At 37.8% G+C, this 20,327-nt stretch overlaps 1 protein-coding gene across 2 annotated transcripts in view; it reads right to left on the bottom strand.

The window, feature by feature from the left end:
- SYT1 (synaptotagmin 1) overlaps nt 1-20,327 on the bottom strand; it is a 357,183-nt gene that overhangs the window by 65,247 nt on the left and 271,609 nt on the right. Inside the window, exons 6-8 of one of the 2 annotated variants that reach the window (XM_075150488.1) lie at nt 16,897-17,010; nt 13,483-13,650; nt 9,972-10,139 (exon numbers count right to left, since the gene is read on the bottom strand). In XM_075150488.1, the coding sequence (XP_075006589.1) occupies nt 9,972-10,139; nt 13,483-13,650; nt 16,897-17,010 (450 nt within the window). Of the gene's footprint in view, nt 1-9,971; nt 10,140-13,482; nt 13,651-16,896; nt 17,020-20,327 lie in introns of both variants that reach the window. The other variant, XM_075150480.1, reaches the window with a different exon arrangement.

The raw sequence follows: 20,327 nt of genomic DNA, 5'->3' as shown, positions 1-20,327 counted from the left end.
AGGATGGGGAAGCAAGCGCATATTTGGATGGCACATGAAGTTACAGGGAGGGCTTTGATGTATTGTCATATACAAGTTAACGTTTAAGAGTGATAGAAAAAGAAAATGCAGCGATAAAAATCTACTATGACAAGAAAGAAATCGTGGGTTACAGAGATGTGCTGTGGAAGAACTGCAGCTCTTACTTTGTGTCACAGAATTGTAATAGTTGTATCTATTTTCTGTACAATAAGTACAAGCAAAAAAATCAGAGTAATCAAAATTAATTCAAATGACCCATATCTTCTGGAAAACTTGCCTGCTCTAAAACATCACAGAAAATTAATGTTCGGCCTGACTGATTAATGTGGAAGTCTGGACGAATAAAAACACTTTCAGCATAATCTGCTTCCATCTAATTCTGGGCTGAGCATTAACAGACAGGGGAATGTCAGCTGCAGACCTCAGGGCACTCACATGAAAATAAGCCGCTTCCAGTGTTGAAGCCTGAGCTCCACTCATCAACAGAGATCCTCCTCTTAATTTTCACCGTTACTGAAGAAGATACGGAAAAACAAAGGTAAAATAACTAGATTCCAGACAACCCAGCAGCTCTGAAGATTACCAGAAGCAATTTAAGGAGCACCTAAAATTGGTTAAGGATTTAATGGGAAGCTCAGGCGCTGTCTGCCCACTGCCATCCATACCACTGAGAAGCTGCAGTGCCATGTTCTATGCTGGTGGCATCAAAAGCAAATTATAAACCCCACATAATGGTAATCGTCTAGAGAATGACTTAGGTTAGAATTTTATGGCAAGGTCTCTGTCTAAGAAGACGAGATTTGAACTCAAGGTCAGCCACAAGTGGAAAAAGGCACTAGAGAAGGGTCCCCAAATTTATTTGCTATTATCAGTGACAGTGGAAGTAGCAGCAACTCCTAATTCTGTTCTGTTGTAGCTGAATGCATCCAATCCAATGCCGATCAAGCAGCAATAACAAACCACTTCAAACTCTCTTTCTCACTGCTAGTTTGGAAACTCCTGCCTTTGGCACTATTTCTATAATTGTAATTGCAGACATAATGCCCAAGTAAAATGTCTTGGCCTCCATGTCACTGGATTCCATTTCAGGTATTTCTCTTCATCTCTTGCCCAGCAAGGAGCACATACAGAAAATATCTGGGTTCAAAAAGGAGATCAGAAATGAATTTCATCTGCACACTGATGACTGTAGCTCAAAGGGAGGAGTGTTCTGCTCGAAGGAGATAGCCGGAGTAGTAATTCTGTGGCAGTGACCATACTCAAGCCCTCCACAGAAAAAAATCCTACTCTGGAAACTCTGCCAGTGGAAAGGACAGAACAACTACAGTACCACTCCATCCATCTAGCGAGCCAGCCAGCCAGGCAGCCATCTGAAACAAAAATCCCCAGTTAATGCAATTAAAGGCCGCTCACAAAACTACTAAAGCCTGCACAAAAGCTTTCATCACAGAAGAGGCATCATAAAAGAAAGACGTATTTCTGCTCCATACCCAGGTCTACATCTTATATGCACGCATACACACAGAGTGAGAATACGCTGAGAAGAGAGGAGGTGGAGTGATTCACAGAAGTTTGATCTCTGGTCAACATAGATACTAAAAGGCAACAGCAACTTTAGACTGTGGAGGCTAAAAAGTGTGGCTTAAATATTAACTAACACGCTGGTGTATAGAATGATGGTAGAAGTTAAAAAAAAGAAAAAAAACCTAAAAGAATAAGAAACTGAGAGATCAGTCAGCATTTTATGATTTTCTCCCTTCATGTGGCCAGTGCTATGAAAGTCTGGAGAGACACGCAAAGAGAGAGGAGAAATGGTTTATCTTTAGACAGTGGCATCATTCTTGGAGTAAAATTCCTCACTGTTGGAATTCTAGATGACAGAGAGGTTAAAAAAATTTGAATTGTATAGCACCAACATTATAAATGTTCATGCTCAGTTAAGGAAAAGAAACGCATTTACATCTATCTTGTTAATCTCTTTAACTCTTATGTATGACGTAGAGTTACCTATGAATATCCAAGAATAATAATATTTGCTTTGATCTGTGTGATTGAAAGACTAGCCATAATCAGTCCTTCAAAAAGAACTGCGTGTATGTCATAGACTGCAAGATCTTAAAACCTGGAAATGTCAGTTCTCCATTAACCTACAAGGGAAGAATGCATAAAATGCAGAAACAGAGATATTCTATGAAAAGGTTTTTTTATGCAAGTTATTATTTTGTACAACAGCATCCTGCCCAGACTGAATTAGACATGAACAAGAGAAAAAGGCTATGCTATTCCAAAGGTTTTTAGAATCTAATTTAAATCATCATGTCCTGAGTGTTTCTCTAGTTATGATGATAACAATCGCAGAGTAAGCTGCAGAAGGCCATGGAAAAGAAAGAGGAAAGAAGTACAGGGCTGATTGCACTAAACCCACCCAGCTGCATCACCTGTAACACACCAACACCACATCAGCCGATGTGAGGAATTTCTTCGGCCTTTGGTGGAAGGCTGAGTTTTATGATACAATCGAACAGGTAACTGTGGGAATGAGTTATTGCTGTCTGTCATCTACTTAGCCTAGAAATAAGACCTGGTAATACATCCTAAATTCACGTACTCTACCTCTGAAAAATATTAGCGTAAAACCAATAAAAGCCTAATACCACCAAACTGGAAATACAGTATTATGTTCTGGATTCTAACTGTGATTTCTCTAAAATAAGGGCATTTGGTGCTAATTCCTGTCACAGGTACAATGCAAAGTGCTTCAAATGCCAGTTAAGCTCCTTGTTAAACTAAACTGAAACACAACAGGCTCTGAAAAGAGTTTAAATGGTTACTATGGTAATCCCTGACATGGTCTAAATTGGTGTTTAAGAGCTGACAGAGGAAAAAAATGAAGAAAAAGGCTAATCCCTTTCTTTCTTGGACTACTCTTCCTAAATCTTTGTCTTTAACCTTTTAAAAAATACATCTTTCTCTGATGCTTCTGGAGACCAAGATCTTTTAGTTCTATGCGGTGTGGGCACAACAAAGCGAGGAGACCGGAGTGGCATACTACGCCTTAACCTTTTAGCGAAAAGCTGTCATCTTCTTTGTGAGAGCTGCTCTTTCCTTGTGACTGTTAAAATGCTGGTCTCTGTTCTGAAGGTCCTTCTAATGACACTTACGACAGAGTATTTTGATACAGCCATCTTACAGCTTCCCTTAGCTCCTGATCCTGGTTTGTAACAGCAATCAGATAACGGTTTTTGTCACTGTCGGTTTGCAAGGGAGGGGAGAAAGGGAAATAAGGTATTACCCTGGACTACTGCAAAGCTTCTGCCTAGAATCCCAGTGAGAAATGCAATTTCTGCCTGTGGATAATGCATTCACTGATGCTGGCAGTCAGAAAAATAAGTAAGTACATAAAAGTCGGGGTGGAGAACAATGCAGGAAAATGTCATATATAGCATGTTCTCTGGCCCTTTCACACCAATCAGCTGATTCTGCAGATGCACTTGCAATCCCTCCCAGATTATAGAGCTTTGTAACTGGGAGTACTCCACATTTTTGCTGAATTCCCTGGAATCCCTTCTGCAGCTTCCATTCAAAACATCTCTTTGTAGTGTAGCTTTAGCGCCTTCCACTTGGAATATACTTCAACCCATGCAAATGACTGATACATCAGCAATCTGAATGAATCATTTGCAGGTACATGGAGAATACTTCCAGCATCTAAGTGATATAAATTCTGCTTAAGCCTTTTTAAGAAGAACTCTAAGATGATTTTGATCCCTCTCAGCATCTTTCTTAAAAGCCTATAAAAACACCATTCAGAACATTGCTTTCCAAATGCTACTGTATGTTTAACAGCCAAGTCCAGTGCTTTTGAACTCCTTGGCTGGTCTGGCCTCCCTCCTCTATTAAGCATTTTAAAATATCCTATACTTGAGCAACAAAACCCCACACAATAACATTAAGAAGCAGAGATGGGGAATTGTCCACTATTCCTTCCTTCGGCCTTGTAACTTTCTACAAGGTCTTTAGGAATATGCTTTGTCTAAAATCAACATTAATATAATTATTACTATTTTGTGTATGGATCATTAGATGTTTAGCTCCAAGTGTAGGATCTACATTGTCAGCACAGTTTAACCTCAAGATGCCCTTCCAAACTTGAAAGTTAAATGGTAATAAGTATGTTTTTGACAAATAAGCAATACAAGTTTTTCTGATCTCAGAATGAATACTATCCAGAAACAGAAGGCCCCAGCAGAGCCTGAATTTAACACTATCACTGAACTTGTCCTTCTTGTCTACTATCCTCTGTATTTGAATTTAATATCTGTAAAGCCAGACAGTCTGAGATGAATCAAGACAAGTTCCCTTTTGATTTCAAGTAAGCCAATTACATACTTTTTGTTATAACAGAAGAATGCCTCTGACCTCCTAAGGTAGGTGTCTCCTCCAGACAGGGAGTTAAGAAAGAGAATACTCAACAAAGGTATATAGTGGGATTGTCAGCACTTTAAGTATGAAAGGCGAGAAAAGAAATGCGTAATTCTAATAGCCTGAAACAGTACCATAACTGCTCTACTTGAGTCATGTGGTTTTACTTTTAAAATCACGACATTTCAACATCTTCAATTTCAAGATGAAAAACAACTAATTAACTGCTGAAGAATTTCAAATCAGGCTTGCTTATTCTAAAACTTAAGAACCTCGGTTTTGTTCCCTGTCTCACTATCAAATTCAGTTCCCTTGCAGGACAGATGCCACACTTAGAATGTTGAACATGCATTCAACACTGTGCCTTAACTCTGCCACAAAACCTGAAAATTAAAACCCCCTTAGATTTAACATTTTAAAGTTTTACTTTGGTGTAAGAAGATGTGAACTTGAGAAAACTTGAACACCATGCAGAAAACACAGTGATCCAATATAATATGCAGCTAAATAAAGTAGACCTCACATTTTAAAATTTGTCTGACACTCTGACAGCATCTCCATAGGGACAATGATACTTTCTTTTGCAAAGCACTGTGCTATCTGCAAAGCTGTATAAGAACTAAGTGTTATTATTAGAGATGGGAAAGGCCTATTAGATCATCTGTCCATCTCTGATATAACAGAAAATGACAGTGATTTGCTGCTGTGATTTGACAGTGACATTTGTAAAAATGTCCTTTCCTCTTAACTCTCTGCAAGTTTCAGTGCTGAGGATTCAATAAGCTAGATGGCTTACTAACTTTGTCAGTCTCCAACTTCTATGAAGCATACCGAGGTATTAAATATACCCATTTCAGGCCCACTTTTCCATCTCCTTCCTTCAACTTTTATTTTTTGAAGAGGAAGGAATGCCCATGAGTAGCGTACGTCAAGCTTCACAGAATTGGTCTTCCACTCCCCATCTGCAGACCGCTTGCATCTCACTCCTTTGCAAGGCAGTACTGTAGCATCTCTCCTGCTTGGGATTGTGCATCATGTAGGAGGGAAGCTGTTGTGCATCTGGCTAGTGTTTTCCAACTTGTAAGCCATGTACAAAATATACCCATCACAACCCACTGTGAAACGAGCATGCATCCATCATGTAACCTATCCATGGTGGATGCCTGATCAGATAATGCATAGAATCTTATGTGATGGCAGCCATAAGAGTTCTGCAGAACTCTTGGTGGTGGATACTGACAGGTTGAAGATCCTTCTCCTCATGGAATAAGGCTCTGCTTCTCCACTGCTTTCAAGGGAAAGAATTGTTTCTGCTCTTCCTTATATTCCCTAAAATTTCTTGAATGTTTGCTACAACAGATTTTCAATTTAAGTGCCAATATAACAAAATGTCTGGAGGGAAATCAGCTGAAGTATTCAGAAGATGACTCTCAGTATGATTCACACTGCTGTGAGCAAAGAAGAGGTCTGTCTGGCCTTCTGTACTGCAGTGATAACAGATATTAGATGCAGTGTGTACTCAGATAAAGTTAATGGCAGTGACATCTGGTAGATGACACAGAGGAGCAAACTCTTATCATCTGTTTTTTAACACTGTGCCCAAACCATTATATGTCAGACTTGGTAAAAGTGAATAATCTTTCAGTATCTACCGCTCTTTCCTCCCATGCTCTCAGTCATATGAGACTGAAGGACTACTAGATAAATCACCTCCATATATTCACAAGGACAGCAGAGCTAAAAGCAGCCAGGGAAAAAGGATTCAAGGTATGCAGCTCATTAGTAGTGGCCTCCCTAATATTTAGCAGTCATTGTACAGACTCGTACGTTCCCAAAGCCCTCTCACAGTCATAACAAATGCTTACATAAAGCCTCGTACCTTCAAAGTGCTTCACCAACATAAATATATTAATAAGACCTCTCCCAGAAGAGAAGGCAGTGTCAGAGAGATGCCATTCAAATGGCTGGGCTGTGAGAGGTAGAGCTTCAAATATTTCATTAGACCTTCATCCTCTGCCATCAATTTCAAGCCCATTTTGAAAAAAGGATGGAAAGTACAGTGGAGCTTTATGAGCAAAAAGAAGAGTAACTGCTCGTAAAATGATTTTGCCCTCTATGATCGCAGTGTTAATTAAATTGTATATTCTGTCATGTGCATCAACTGAATTCTACATAACATGAAATAAAAATAAGATTTTTATACTTAGTTTGACTGATGCCACCTAGATGGTTCTTTCAAAGTGACTGGTGACAATTGCCACTGATGTGCTTTGGTATACATCTTATTTAGGGGTCATAATTGTAACATTAAGGATAGTTTGACATCTGATACTTAATCGCAAGCATATTTGGAATTCTAGTTAGCGCTAGGTTGCTGAGAACTGACAAGCTTACCTAAGTGCTGCAAGGGCAAAAAAGGAAATAAAACATGTCATTCTTCAAATATTGCAGACCACATACAGATGTGTTTTTCAAGGACAAATTCATTACGCAATTATAACATGGAGAATAGTCTACAAAAGTTTTTTTGGTAGTAATAGAATTGCATTTGTCATACATTTTTGGATTAAATCCAGTTGCTTATGTTTTAATTTGTTTTTTATTATGTTTTCTTACAATTAGTAAGCCAGATCGTGTTCATGATCACTACCAAGAGACAAGCATGTGTCTGTTGCTACACATCTGGCATAGGTAAATCATTCTAGCCTTTTTATATGCAGTACTGTATTTGCTAATTCTGAAGCCAGGGTGCTGCTTGGTCGCAACTGTATCTGCTGTGAATTCTGCAACGTCTGCTGTGTCAGCCGATAACAGGTTTATGGAGTAGGACCTCTCCCACCTCTCTTGGTCCCGTACTTATTATCTCATAAAATCTGCTAGAATTTGTATCGCATCTTTGCTGTCAAGCAGAGCCTGGAATATTGAAGATGGTGAGGTACGTGGCAGTAGTCAAATATGAATGACATTTCCTGGGAAACACAGATCCCAAACCACTGACAGATGTAACTCTCTTGGTTCTTGGTAGAGATTTCTTTTCCAAATCGGGCTAAGCAATTCTTTGAATCAGGCTCCACACATATATGACAGAAGTACAGGTTCCATAACAGAGCAAAAATAAGTGAAGACCTTATGGATTAAATACACTTGACTGACCTACATTTGAGTAACTAGTTTCTGTGGGGTCACTTTTTATTTGTACAATAAGCTCAGGAGCTGTTATAGGAAAGCTACAACTAATATATAGAAAACTAAGATTAACAAGATCTCCAACTAACCTAAGTTATTATATTTTTCCATATTTATTGGATACTTTGCATGCTTATGAGCATAGAGATGCAAAAATGGAACAGGAGGTCTCCAGTATTCTGAAAAAAATATTTAGGGAGTTGGTTCAAGCACAGTTTTTCAGGATGTTTTCATAGGATGATATTGCCTAGCTTCTTATAAATAAAAAAGGCATGCATCAGTAGCCTTCAAAAAGGCCATATCAAAAAACTTGACAAAAATGACAATGTTTTTTCTGTATATATAGTGCCTGAAATCTGAAGAAAGGTGAGGGCAGAGGCTCAAACAGGAACTAAGGAAATCTAGTTTCTTCCAGTTAACGTGACTCTCATGCAAATATATTTGCATAGACAAATGACAAGCACATGGAAAAATACACATCTGTCAGTTCATTTGGGCTCTGAAAGCACAAATAAGGTACAACATAGGTTTTGTCCCTACTGCAAACTACTCAAAGTTCTTGTAATACTCTTCTAATATCCAAATACTTTAAGAATTATTTCTTTTAATTACCTTCTTTTATTTTAATAAAAAGTTCTTTCCAAGTCAGAATGCATTTTTGGAAGTAGCTCACACTATATTTCAAGCAACTTTAACATCGTATTAGCAGGATATGAACTTTATGACAAGTGACTGAGTCAGGTCTCACTGTGCTTGTGAGCTAGAACACTCAAGAGACAATGTTCTATGCCACAAGACAGATGAAACCCCACACTAATCTATGCCATGTTATCTGTCACCTGCATATGGGGATATAATTGTTTATGTTCTAAAAGCTTAAAGTTATACTAAAAAAGTGAAGGTTCAATTCCTCTTTGTGTAGTATTTGGCTTCTTTTATGTCTTTTGCAACAGAAAAACATGAAACACTTTGATATCACACACAATAGCGCAATAAAAGTCCAGTTTGATACTTAATAAAGTTTGGAAGGATTAATACACTCTGATTTCTCATTTCTAGCTTTCCGGTATGCTGAGGCTTTAAAGGAACAGGGCCCTTGAACTGCAAACTTCCTTTTTCTCTTTTTTTCATTTTCATCTTTAGCTCTAAGAGTGGAAGAAAAATGCACCGTACAGCATGGGGACCAATGTCATATGCAATAAGAGAGCCCTGCAAATGCTGTCACTATGAAACAATGCCATGCAGAATAGTCTCAATGTAGCAGTGGCTTTCAAATCAATAAGCAGTAGAAGAAAGACATCTGAAAATACAGTCTTTAAAAACAAACATTCAAAAAGGCAAGACTGAACCATTTTTGAAAATCTGAGAAGGCTGCATGGCTCAGCATCTGCTGAATTTTTCACAACTTGTAGTCTAAATCCAATATTCAGGTTTTCGTCACTTGAATTAAGGAATGATTTCATCCAGAGATTGTCCCTTTAATTACAGAAACTAAGGTTTGAATCCAAAGCAGCTTATTAGCTAAATTAGACAACAAGGAACTCAGACTCAGATTTCTTCTTCTCCCACCAGAGAACTGAAGCACGCTGTGCACTCTGACTATTATGAGTGGTCAGATATTATCTAGCAATCAAAAGAAAAAATAATGTAAAACTGAGTACAAAATGGTCTTGTAATAAGCAAAAAGGTGGATGTGCCAGTATGAACAACCTCACAGGATGCACAATTTAGTGATGAAATATTTCCAACAAGTGTCTTGTGTACATGTAGCACTATACCTACTAAATAATGAACCCACAGGATGTTGGCACAGAGAGGAAAATAAAAAGGTGATTAATATTTGAGTGAGATGCCGTTCCAAGGACTTTGTCAAATGCACAATTCCAATCAATGGATATTATTGCATAGCGGCTCAATAAAACTGTAAGATACTTCAATGAAAACCTACCATTATCTTCATGCACAATAAGATGCCTTGAGATGCAAACATTGAGAATGATTAGGGCCACAAAGAAGCCTAAATGAACACCACTCTTATAATTCAAATGCAAATTCTATGTACCCAAACTTCATCAATTCAAGAAAAAGTCAAACTCATGAAAACTTTCTTAATATGTTGCATAAAGTATCAAAAAGATTGAAAATAGGATTAGCAAAGGAGAACGTACCATTCAGTGAGTATTGGAAAAGATGCTTATCAAAAATCTATCAGGCGAAGTAAGTCTGAGAAATGCTGATAACAGGTGGGAGCTGTCTCGGCAAAAAAAATGTTGCTAGTTTGACTGTTTCTCTAGCTGAGGATAAAAGTGTCCTGGGGGAAAAAGAAGTCTGATTTTTCTTACCTCTTCCTTCTCTGCACTTTGCAAGTCCCTCCACTCCTCAGTGACATGACCAAAGTCCACTGTGTTCATCGCAACCTTATATTCCCCAATGATATCATGTTTGGAGAAACGATCAAAGTCATAAACTGCCATCACTAAAGTTTTTCCACCCAGCTCGGAGTATGGCACCTGCAAAGAAGAGAAAATGACAAACTCCGTATCTGAGACAGTAAAGATCAGTCCACTACAATGCAAATCTATTTCTTTGGTTTATCAGCTGTCATCTCAGGTAAATTGAACTGCAGAGAAAATTATGAGGTGTATTTGTTTCAGAGTCACCAGATGCAGTATTTTTTGAGACCAGGCTCTGGCACTCGATAGAACAATGTGGCAGCTCACTCATCACTCCCCGTGTTTTTCTCATTCCACTTCAAATCATTTTGTGGGTGATGAAACTGAAACAGGAAGCCCAATTATTTGCACTGAAGACACATGAACTTTTCACACAGTGGTGTCTTTTCCTCAATAAATCAACTGTCATCACGCAGAAATGGGTAGCTCCCAGACCGATGAAAAAAACAGAACTGGCTTACTGTATCTGACACAAAGTAATTAGACACTAAATAGTTATCTTACAGTACCACTACCTATTACTTACCAAGGCATATTTTTCATTATTATACCTTTCACACTGTAGACACTAAGGTGCTTTTAAGTCACGGTGTACAGCTAGAAATTGTGGTGGCAGAGGGCCAAGTTCTGACTAATTCTCCAGCTGTTCTGATGTGTTTCGGACAGATGCTGTGGGTTAGGATGCTTATGAGTCACATTTTTAATATTCAGATGAAGACGTGCAGTTCAGGTAAGCTACACTTGAGTGGCTATCCGGAGAGGTCTGACTTAGGAATTGTTTGGACTTACATTGAACACTTGGTCAATTCAAATATATTCTGCAAGTATAAATGGTTTCCATGGGCTTCAGTAAACATTTCTGTATTAATTGTCTATATAAAAAGAGAAATGAAAGCATGGTATTATCATTGGCCTTGGTAACCGCTCTATGTTCTGGTCTGTTTAAATCCTAGGACTGTTGTCTTTTGTTACTGTTTGGCTTCAACATGCTTTTTAAAATACTCACTAATAACATGAGTAGTTTTCTTTTGTCATAACATGTTATATAATGTTTAAAAGAAGCTTTTCAGGTTGAGAGCCAGCTCCAGCTTCCCACTACTGAGTACAATAGTTTCAGTGGGTACAGGGGTAAATACTATAGCAAAATCTATTTTGATTCTGGAAATTATTTGTAGCTTCTAAAAAGCTATAGAAGGCAAATGTATGTGGAAGGCAAAATTCTAAATAATTTCACTTCTATTTTTTTGCAGCCTCAAAAACAGGAAAAGAGAAATGTTCTGAAGTTTCTTTCTCCATCAGTTTACAATACCACTTAATGGATCCTGGTCATTAGGAATGCATGAAAAGACTAAATTTATCATTATTTACTTTTTTTTATCATTAACTTGACCTCAGTAAAGCTTATTTTAGCTACTTTCCTTTTTAAAGAAGATCTAGTGGCAGTGCTTCCTCCATTCATTACCTCTAAAGCAGCCTCAGCCTACAGCTTTGTTCAGGACAACCAAGGATGTCCTCAGCTCTGGTGAAGGATTGCTCCCTCTCCCTGCGTTCTGCTCTGCTCAGAGATATCAACCTCTTGACTTAATGCAGGTGGAAGGACACGTATAGGAGTGTTTTTCTGGCACAGACATGTCACTCCTCCGGACATGAACCCTCTTCCTGGCCCTGGGGAGGAACACCTCTCTCTGCCAGACTGGTGTAGTCCAGCTAGGATTTCTCAGTTTCCTTTTGGCAGCCCAGTGCGGGTATACAATTCAGACAGCTGGAGCCTGACGAACACCTGCACTCTGGAACGGCACCTTGGATGTCTGGGAAACAGAAATGAAAAGGGGACTAACATAGGGAACCTCCCAAAGAAGAGAAGGAATGAGGTCCCGGGCTCAAGATGCAATACAGCAGAAACATAACCCATCTCATCCCCATTAGCCCTTCTTTGGGAGGAAGGCAGGTAGCTCACAGCTCTCCCCTGGGAGGAGGTGACAAAATGGGCCTGGGCTGCCTGGTGGGCAGCTCTGCCAAAGAGAGAGATGGGAGGGATGCCAGCAGAAGCTGCGCACCACCTGAAGTGGGTCACAGAAGTAAGGCTCTGCCCAAGTAAACAAAATATTGTCAGTAATTCCCAGGAAGTTATTTATTACAGTTGCAGCACTAGTTAAATGGTCGCTTGTCTTTTTCACTGTAGCCCTCAGAACAATGATAGTACTTGGCATGCTCTGTTGGTTTTCTCTTGAGTACAGACCACAGCATCCCCGGGATGATCAGTACCACATTAGGATGCACCTAAACACTCTGTCAGGTCTTGCGTGGAAAGCAAACTTTCTTCTGGAGCATAAAATTTGAATATTAAAGATGTGACTTAAAACAAGTGGGCATTATAGCCCAGGAGTGGATGATCTGATTTATAATTTGTGCCTTCGTCTTAGATGACAGCATTATTGGTTCTTTCTTTTCTTTTGTGAGCTGCACGGCAATCTGTAATTTATAACTCTGTTTTCTTTTAAATACTCTCTTAGGAAAGCTCAAGAAAAAAATAACTCCCCACAAAAGATTATTTTTATGAACATCTTCAAGGGAAAAAATAAGCTTATATATGCAATAGTAGTTCTGGCCTCCAGGGATATCCTTCTCATTGAATGATTACATAGCCTGAGTCTTTCACTGTTCCTGTTTTCAGTCTGTAGCTGTCATTATAAGATTGGGCATAGAGAGAAAGGCCTAAAGTAACAGCAGAGGAATGTGTATTAGGAGAAGCCCTATGAAACATGCTGTATAGTATTCCTTTACTGTTTTTAACTGGGGTTTAGGTATGGCTACAGTTTGAGAAAAACCCTATTGATAGATACTATTGGAACGACTTAAGTAGCTACATTTATTTAATTCATATGTTATTAAACCTGAGACATGATTTCTTTTCATATGTAAAATAGCATGGCAAAGAATTGCCATGACAAAGTCTAGCAAGATTAATCTGCCATATTGTACTCCATCTATTTACCTTCCTTGAGTTTTAATTTATTTCTGAGGGGAAAAGAAATGGTATACTGAAATTCATAAATCAGACTACAAAGATATTTAAAGAAAATGCTGGTCTAGTGAAATTTACCTGACATTTGTCAAAGTGTCACTGTTTTGTGACTTTTTGTAAGTTTTATCCAGCCATAAAATATGGATCAGATTGTCATACATCAGGATAACTGAAGTGCCTAAAATCAAACTGTGCCTTTTATACCTACTGAGGGCTGACCTTACGTTATACCATTTTCATCGTAAGATTGAATATCAGCAACATGAAAAATCACTATGCTGCAGTTACCAATTAACTAAGATATCCAACTTTGTAGCCAAGCATGAGATACATAGTGGTTAAATAAAAATGTTTCAATAATTATAAAAAAAATACCTTGAATGTAAATTGCTCATTGAAAACTGGGTTAAGGGTCTTTCTGTGGACTTTTGTCTCGTATTTCTTCTTCTTATCAGGCAGCAGAAAAACTTTCACATAGGGATCAGATGTACCACCCATATCTAAAGCAGGCAGCTCAGCTGCTTGAATAATCCCAACCAGAAGCTGAAAAGAGAGAAAAACAGCAGAATGAAATTTCAAATAGATATTTATTAAAAAAGTGTAACAGAGAAATACACATGTGGACTCTATTTCTGGTCTATGAAAAACTATTCCCCCCCTGCCTTCAAGGAAGGCAAATGAAGCAACACTACAGACTTTAGAAAACCAATTATGGCAGATGCAGACTGTACAAAGGCTGTTTTGAAGCAGAAAAGAGGTTTTCAAAGGGCAGCTGATTACAGCTAAATACAGACTTCATCTTTTTAAAGACTGCAATCAAATAACTTTCAATTGCTCTCTCCTCTTGTGCATTATTTTTCTATGCTGGGCACCATGAATAGAAATCACATTATTAAACAATCAAGAATGTCTAATTTTGACTACAAAATTTGTATTCTAAATCCTCAACATGTAACCTTCCCCCCAACCAAACACAAAAAGGTGATATGTCAAATGCAAATCGTTAGGCAGAGCTTTATTGAAAAAAAATGGATCTTGCAGTCTTCCTATATTTAAATTCTCTTGCTATGCACGCAAATAGGTTTAGGTAGTAAACTAAGGACAGCATTTTCAAAAAATACCCCATGAAAACTAACCTTTGGTAACTACATCCTAGTAACAATTCGTAATCTCATTGCAAAACAGAAAAATTAGTTTCTTAAATCTCTTATACACTTTTAAAAATAAGACTGAAGCACATCTGAAACTTGTAAATGCCTTGGCCATTTTTTAAATGTTATAAATGAATGCTTATGTTATGTTATGTTATGCTATGCTATGCTATGCTATGTTATGTTATGTTATGTTATGTTATGTTACGTTATATAGACATCCCAGCCTGTATTAGGCCTCATCAGCATAATGGAGTTGAGAGAAAGAAAATACTTTTAATCTTGTTTCATAGCCACTGAACTAAGGTAAACATTCCAGTGACTCTTCAAGGTCAATCTGGAGACAAGATATTAAGAACTGGGAATGAAATCTGAGAATATTTTCTTCTAAATCAGTGCTTCAGGCACAATATATTTGCTCCTCTCATGGATGAATTGTTTAAAATTGGAAACAGAAGCTCTAACAACTGGAATACAGGACAATATAGTCAATCTAGGAAAAAAAGCTTCTGCCTTCTGAGAGATTCCTCAAAGTTAGACTTATTTTTACCAGTTTTAAATTCACAGTATGGTCTGCATGCTTTCCCAGCTATAGGACTCTTAAGGTCCATGAAACATTTTCCTTTAGCTGTAAGAAACACTTCTCCTTTTCTGTCTCATTCTTATTCTAGATGCATAACAGTTCATAAATACATGGATAGGCTCAGGATCTACATCAAGTCTTTCACATCAAAGAGTGAAAAACAAGTCTATGACTTTTAGTTAACAGACTGGAAAAGCAATTCAATTCCCTCTTAAAATTTCTCTCTCTAAAACTGAGGCATCGTGCTCTGGAGAGTACATCTTGTCTCCATTCTTAATCCTGTGCAATATATTAGCCAGATTTTTGGTCTGTAGTTTCATGGCACTGTGCTATACTAACCTAACTGGATCCCCTCTTCTAGTCTTTTATATTATCTATCCTCTGACAAATTCCAAGCTGCAACATAGTTTGGAGCCGCAAAATAAAATAGGAATCCATAACTCAAAAAATTTATTACCTTAATTAAATACTACACACTTTTACAGATTTGTTGCTCTCCCATCCTATTTCACTTTGTAAAATATAGTTCACAAAATCAACATTTCCTTTAATAAAATTCACACAGAAAGTTTGTTTTCATATTCTACAGAAACTGAAATCCATTTGTCAGAACACATTTGTAGCTTTTCCTTTCCCTCTCTTTAGGTCTTCTGCTTCTGAAGGGTCTTACGCTTCATACTGATTTCAAGGGGGATCCCTGTGACTTATCACATGGCCAGGGAATTTGCTCTGGGAGTCAAGGAAAAGCTCCTTTAACCACAGGTTCTTGAAAGGCTTCAGAATTCTTTACAAGCACTGGTAGTCAAAAGATAGTTGAAAAGACAGGGAAATACTATGTGTTATGCCAGGTCATAGCTGTGTGTAAATACCCTGCTGCTGACACAGAAATTTTTCTTAGTTTCTCTTATTTTCTTTGTCTTGCCACAAGTAAGTGTACTGTATTCCAGGAACAGCATCAAATAAAGAATCTGAATGTGGAAATAAATCACAAGTACATGTGGAGGTCAGTTCAGATGAAGAATAGGTATTTAACAGGGAACAGGGATTTAAGCTCAGTAGTAACTTCTTTCCCTAAATAGAGAAGAATGATGTGGTTTTGACTGAAGTTGTCAAAAAATGAAATGCAGGATATGTATTCTCAAGTTCACTGAAAGACATGCAGTAGAAGTGAACAAGTCAGATGTGTTGGCGTACTTCAGTCCAAAGTTAAGCACAGTGAGTTTTAATGTGAGGCTGTGAATAGGTATAATTGGCAAAAGTGATCCCAACCACAGCAAGAGGCCAGGGAGGGGAATTAAGTCTGAGCTAGTTCAGGATGTGACCAGACCCAGGTTCTAGGTCTACATGACATTACCGTGCCTATTCCTGCTGAAAACTTGGGTAAGTATGCCAAAGTTTGGTCTTACCAGCTTCAGAATAGGGTACTGAAAGAGTACTGGTCCTTGACTGGAGAGATTCCTCTTGTCCAACTTTCCTGTTTTTTTTCGGAAAGACTTTTTTATTTGAACTTTTTTCCCAAACTAAAATTTTCTTGGCTAGCAGGTGTATTTTCACGGAGAGCAACAGAACCTGATGCAGCTAGTTAATAAGGCAAAGAGCACACTTGATGAAGTGAGAGAAAGCTACTCCTGGCAATCTTATCAACTTGCTAAAAGACCCACAATGAATCAACTTACTTTTATGTCCCTCTCTTTTTCCTCCCATCTTTTGTTTGCTTACATTTTAAATACCTGAAGGCTGAAGCTATCTTTTACTGTCTGCATGCAGACTCCATAATATAATGTGGGTTGACATTGATTGGTGACGCCTTAATATAAGTTATTAATAACCATTAGATAAAACTGTGTCTTCAATTTTGATTAAAAGTGTAATATAAACTCCAAGTACATTGAATACCAATTTAGTAGTACCTCTGTCATGAACCTTCAGTCTTGCTTTCTCTCTTTACTCCGTGCAAGCAGTAAGGATTTCAGAAATATCTACTGTAACTAAATGTATTACTTCATTCTCCCCTTGGACACAGAAATGAAATATTACAGGTTGGTTGTTTCAAACCTGGTTGTTCTGGAAGTCATAATCCAAAGAATATTGGATTTTCCCTAGTTTCTCCACTTCTTTGGGCTCTTCTTTCTCTTCCCCATCAGTCAGCCCAGTTTCAGCATCATCATCCTTAAGAGCCTAGAAAGAAGGAATGTAATATTCATAAGTAAGGCAAACTCTTAAGTACCAGTTTAAAATAGACACTGTCCTCAAATCTATTTTAAAGCCATTAAAAGCAAGCATGACAGCAGAAATCCAAATATGCAGTTTACATACATATTTATACTATTTAGGTTGCTCAGGAAGATGTTATAAATCAGCAAGCAAGCAATGGAAGTAGGAAGAAAGCTTCTTGGACTATTACAAGCAACAATTGTTATAAAACCTGAAGTAGAAACAAAATATCAACTTGATATTAAAAAATTCTTCTGGGCTCACACTGGCTCTTAAAGAGGCACAAGGAGGCAAACATGCTATTAAATAAGCAAAGTCACACATTCATTCAACTTAAGAATATCTTGGCAATGTCAAACCTGGTTGTGCATGCTGTGAATTGTTTGCAATTGGCAACATGTTTCTGTAGGATTACTATGATAAAGAGCATGTGCTGTGGATGAGTTCTTCCTACAATCATATGCCAAACATTTTTCATGTTTATTTAGAATGAATATGGAAGCAAAATTTTCACCATGCCATTAGCAAATGCATATTTCTCCTTTTCCCTCCCTCCTGAGACCAATTTCTTTTATTCATTCTCGCTATAAAGCTTGGCTGAACCAAATTGATTGAAAGTTGATTTTAGTTTGCTTAGAAACACAAACATAAAGAAATACAGAACTGCTTACAGCTTTGTCTATTGCATAAAACCTGCTATTTTTAAAGGACACAGCAGTTATCTTAGATTTTATACATAATTAAAATACTAAATGATGTAATTTTTTTTTTTTTGCTGTACCAGAAAGCAGAAGTATTTACACTGTGGAAAAGGCAATTCATACAATTATTATACCATATGAACCATAACTAATTATGTAGAACTTATTCCAGCAGATTCTTACCTGAGTAAGAACTGAAAAATGGGCAAAAGTGATGAGACAAATAGTGAAAAATTGTGGAAAACGTGAAAATAAAGTTGAGAGCGTGAAAACAAGGAATCAATACTGAGCATTCATCCAGAACTGTTATTTGCATGTTATTGTATGCAAAAAGAGTATGCTTATCTATAAGAGCCCTATCTGGATGAAAGTTCCTTCTATATGGAGCTTCTGCTTGCAGAAACAGACTATTAAGTGCAAGATTAAGATCTGTAATGTTCTTTCTTTTTTCACAACGTGAGGTGGTCTGAAGAAACCTACAGAATATATAAACAACAGGCTGCAGCTGGAGCTCTCTATCTGAAGAGATAGCAAGGCTGGAAAGTAGCTATACCCACAGTTGATGGCGGTTGGTGAAAAAAAGAACATGAAAGCATTAACATTCTCACTCAGCCATGAAGGCAGTGGGGACCATGCAACAGTTGCGTGGGTGTGGTAAGAGGAAAGATTGATCTCTGAGGTAGAAAATGTTATTTTTCAGAAGCCAGATCTAAATTCAAAAGGTCAGACTCAAAACTGTACAATATTAAGCAATTATTTCTCTACTTTTTGAAATAAGCTAGAAATTCAGCTGGCATAGCTCAACTGAAATCAATGCAACAACATTGATTTATGCAAGCTGAGGAGCTGGGTTTGAGTTAAATATCTGAATGTTAGTGAATGATGGACTCTTTACTAGGAACATAAATTACAGTGTACCTGGATGAGATCGGTGGGAAAGGTCGGTAGTGGATGAGAATGACCTGTGACATTGGAAGAGTAATACTTTTTGAACTAAACCATTTCTATTTGGAAGGGCTGAATGGCCTGAAATGAAAATTATTTTGAGACATTTTAATCGCCGAGCTGCTAGTGAGTTCTCTGGCTGTAGCACAATATTTTTGTTAGTACAACAACGAGCGTGACACTTCAAAACTGACAGGCTCTATGGCAAGAGGATACTGTTGGAGTAAAGCCAGTTTGAGGCACAGCCCCTGCAGGACCATCCATGGGACTTTCAGGATATGGGGTGATGTGATTATGCCAAACACCTTGCTTTCATTGGTAATAAAAATAAGCTTGAGGTTTTGTGATCATCAAAGCAAAAAAAAAAAAAAAGATGTGACTCAATCCAACTGAAGCAACCACATTTATCTGAGCCTGGAGACAACAGGAAGCAATAACTCAGAGTGGGATGTTAACTCCAAGACCCACTGCTCTGAATCATCCCCATATTGCCCTAATAGAGGACTCCATGATAGAAGAGTGATAAACATCTCCAGTATATCACTCTTTCCGGGATAAGTACTGGACTTTCTGCTATTCCATCTACTTTTGACCTGGATTTTGTTTGAGAGGAAATATCCTATAGCCATTCCTCAGGGATAAAAGGGAGAATGCAAAAAGAACCTTCTATGTTAATTTCCAGTTATGAGGAATTTGTAACTATTGCATCAAGGCAATACTTAAATATCCATACTTTTTCTAGAATAATTATATACTCTTCTGCATAGCTGATCAATCCAGGAGATGCCAGAGCTGTGGGTAACTCACTGTGAAAAAGTTCTTACTATGACTATGGAAAATATAATGGGAAGCTAACGTCCCTCTTGCAAGGGAGTTTTGAAGTGCAGGCAGAAAACATTGCGTGGTTGGGAAAATCTTCTCCACAGGTTATGAGAGGCCTATTGGAAGGTGAAAGCAATTTCCCAGGGGAGATCGAAAACATTGCACGTTACTCACATTAACTAAGGAGCTATATGATTCTTCTTGACCTTGACTCAGAAACGCTGAAGCACTAAGAAACACTAAGAATGAGACAGTGTTCAGATTTGGCCAAGGTCGTGGCGTGGGGGGAGGGAAGAAATGACAAATTATTACCTCTACAGCAGTCTGTACATAATAGTTTTTACCGTCAAGAGAGGAATTTGCTTTCAAACTAGAGGTCGATGCTTCAAGAAGAAGCTGAGTCAAAGGAAGCACAGAAGTTTCTCATGTTTCATGCAGCTGCTGAGTTCCAAAGAGGAAGAAGAATTGGATTGCTTCAAAGTACTTGAAACACCCCGTAGGGATTTTTATTTTGTATTGAGATTCTCTGAAAGATCAATATTTAATGGAATAGTACTGCAACCCTCAATTTATAGCACACTATATCACACTATATTGGATCTTACTGTTGTATTGCTACAATCAATTAAAATAAGCAGCTATATTTTATTGGTTTTAGAAACAATAAAGTATTTTTAATTATAAGCCAGCTTTTTCCTCAAGCCTCTTCAACTGACACAACTGTGATCAGAAAGCCTGGATTTAGATGCAGAGGAATATAAGCCTTTCCTTTCCTAACATTTCTTTTAATTCCATGACATTTTA

Source organism: Calonectris borealis, chromosome 1 (assembly GCF_964195595.1).
Source record: "Calonectris borealis chromosome 1, bCalBor7.hap1.2, whole genome shotgun sequence".
NCBI lineage: Eukaryota > Metazoa > Chordata > Aves > Procellariiformes > Procellariidae > Calonectris > Calonectris borealis.
Note: the sequence above shows the minus strand (reverse complement) of the source record. Positions and strands in the feature narration are given on the sequence as shown.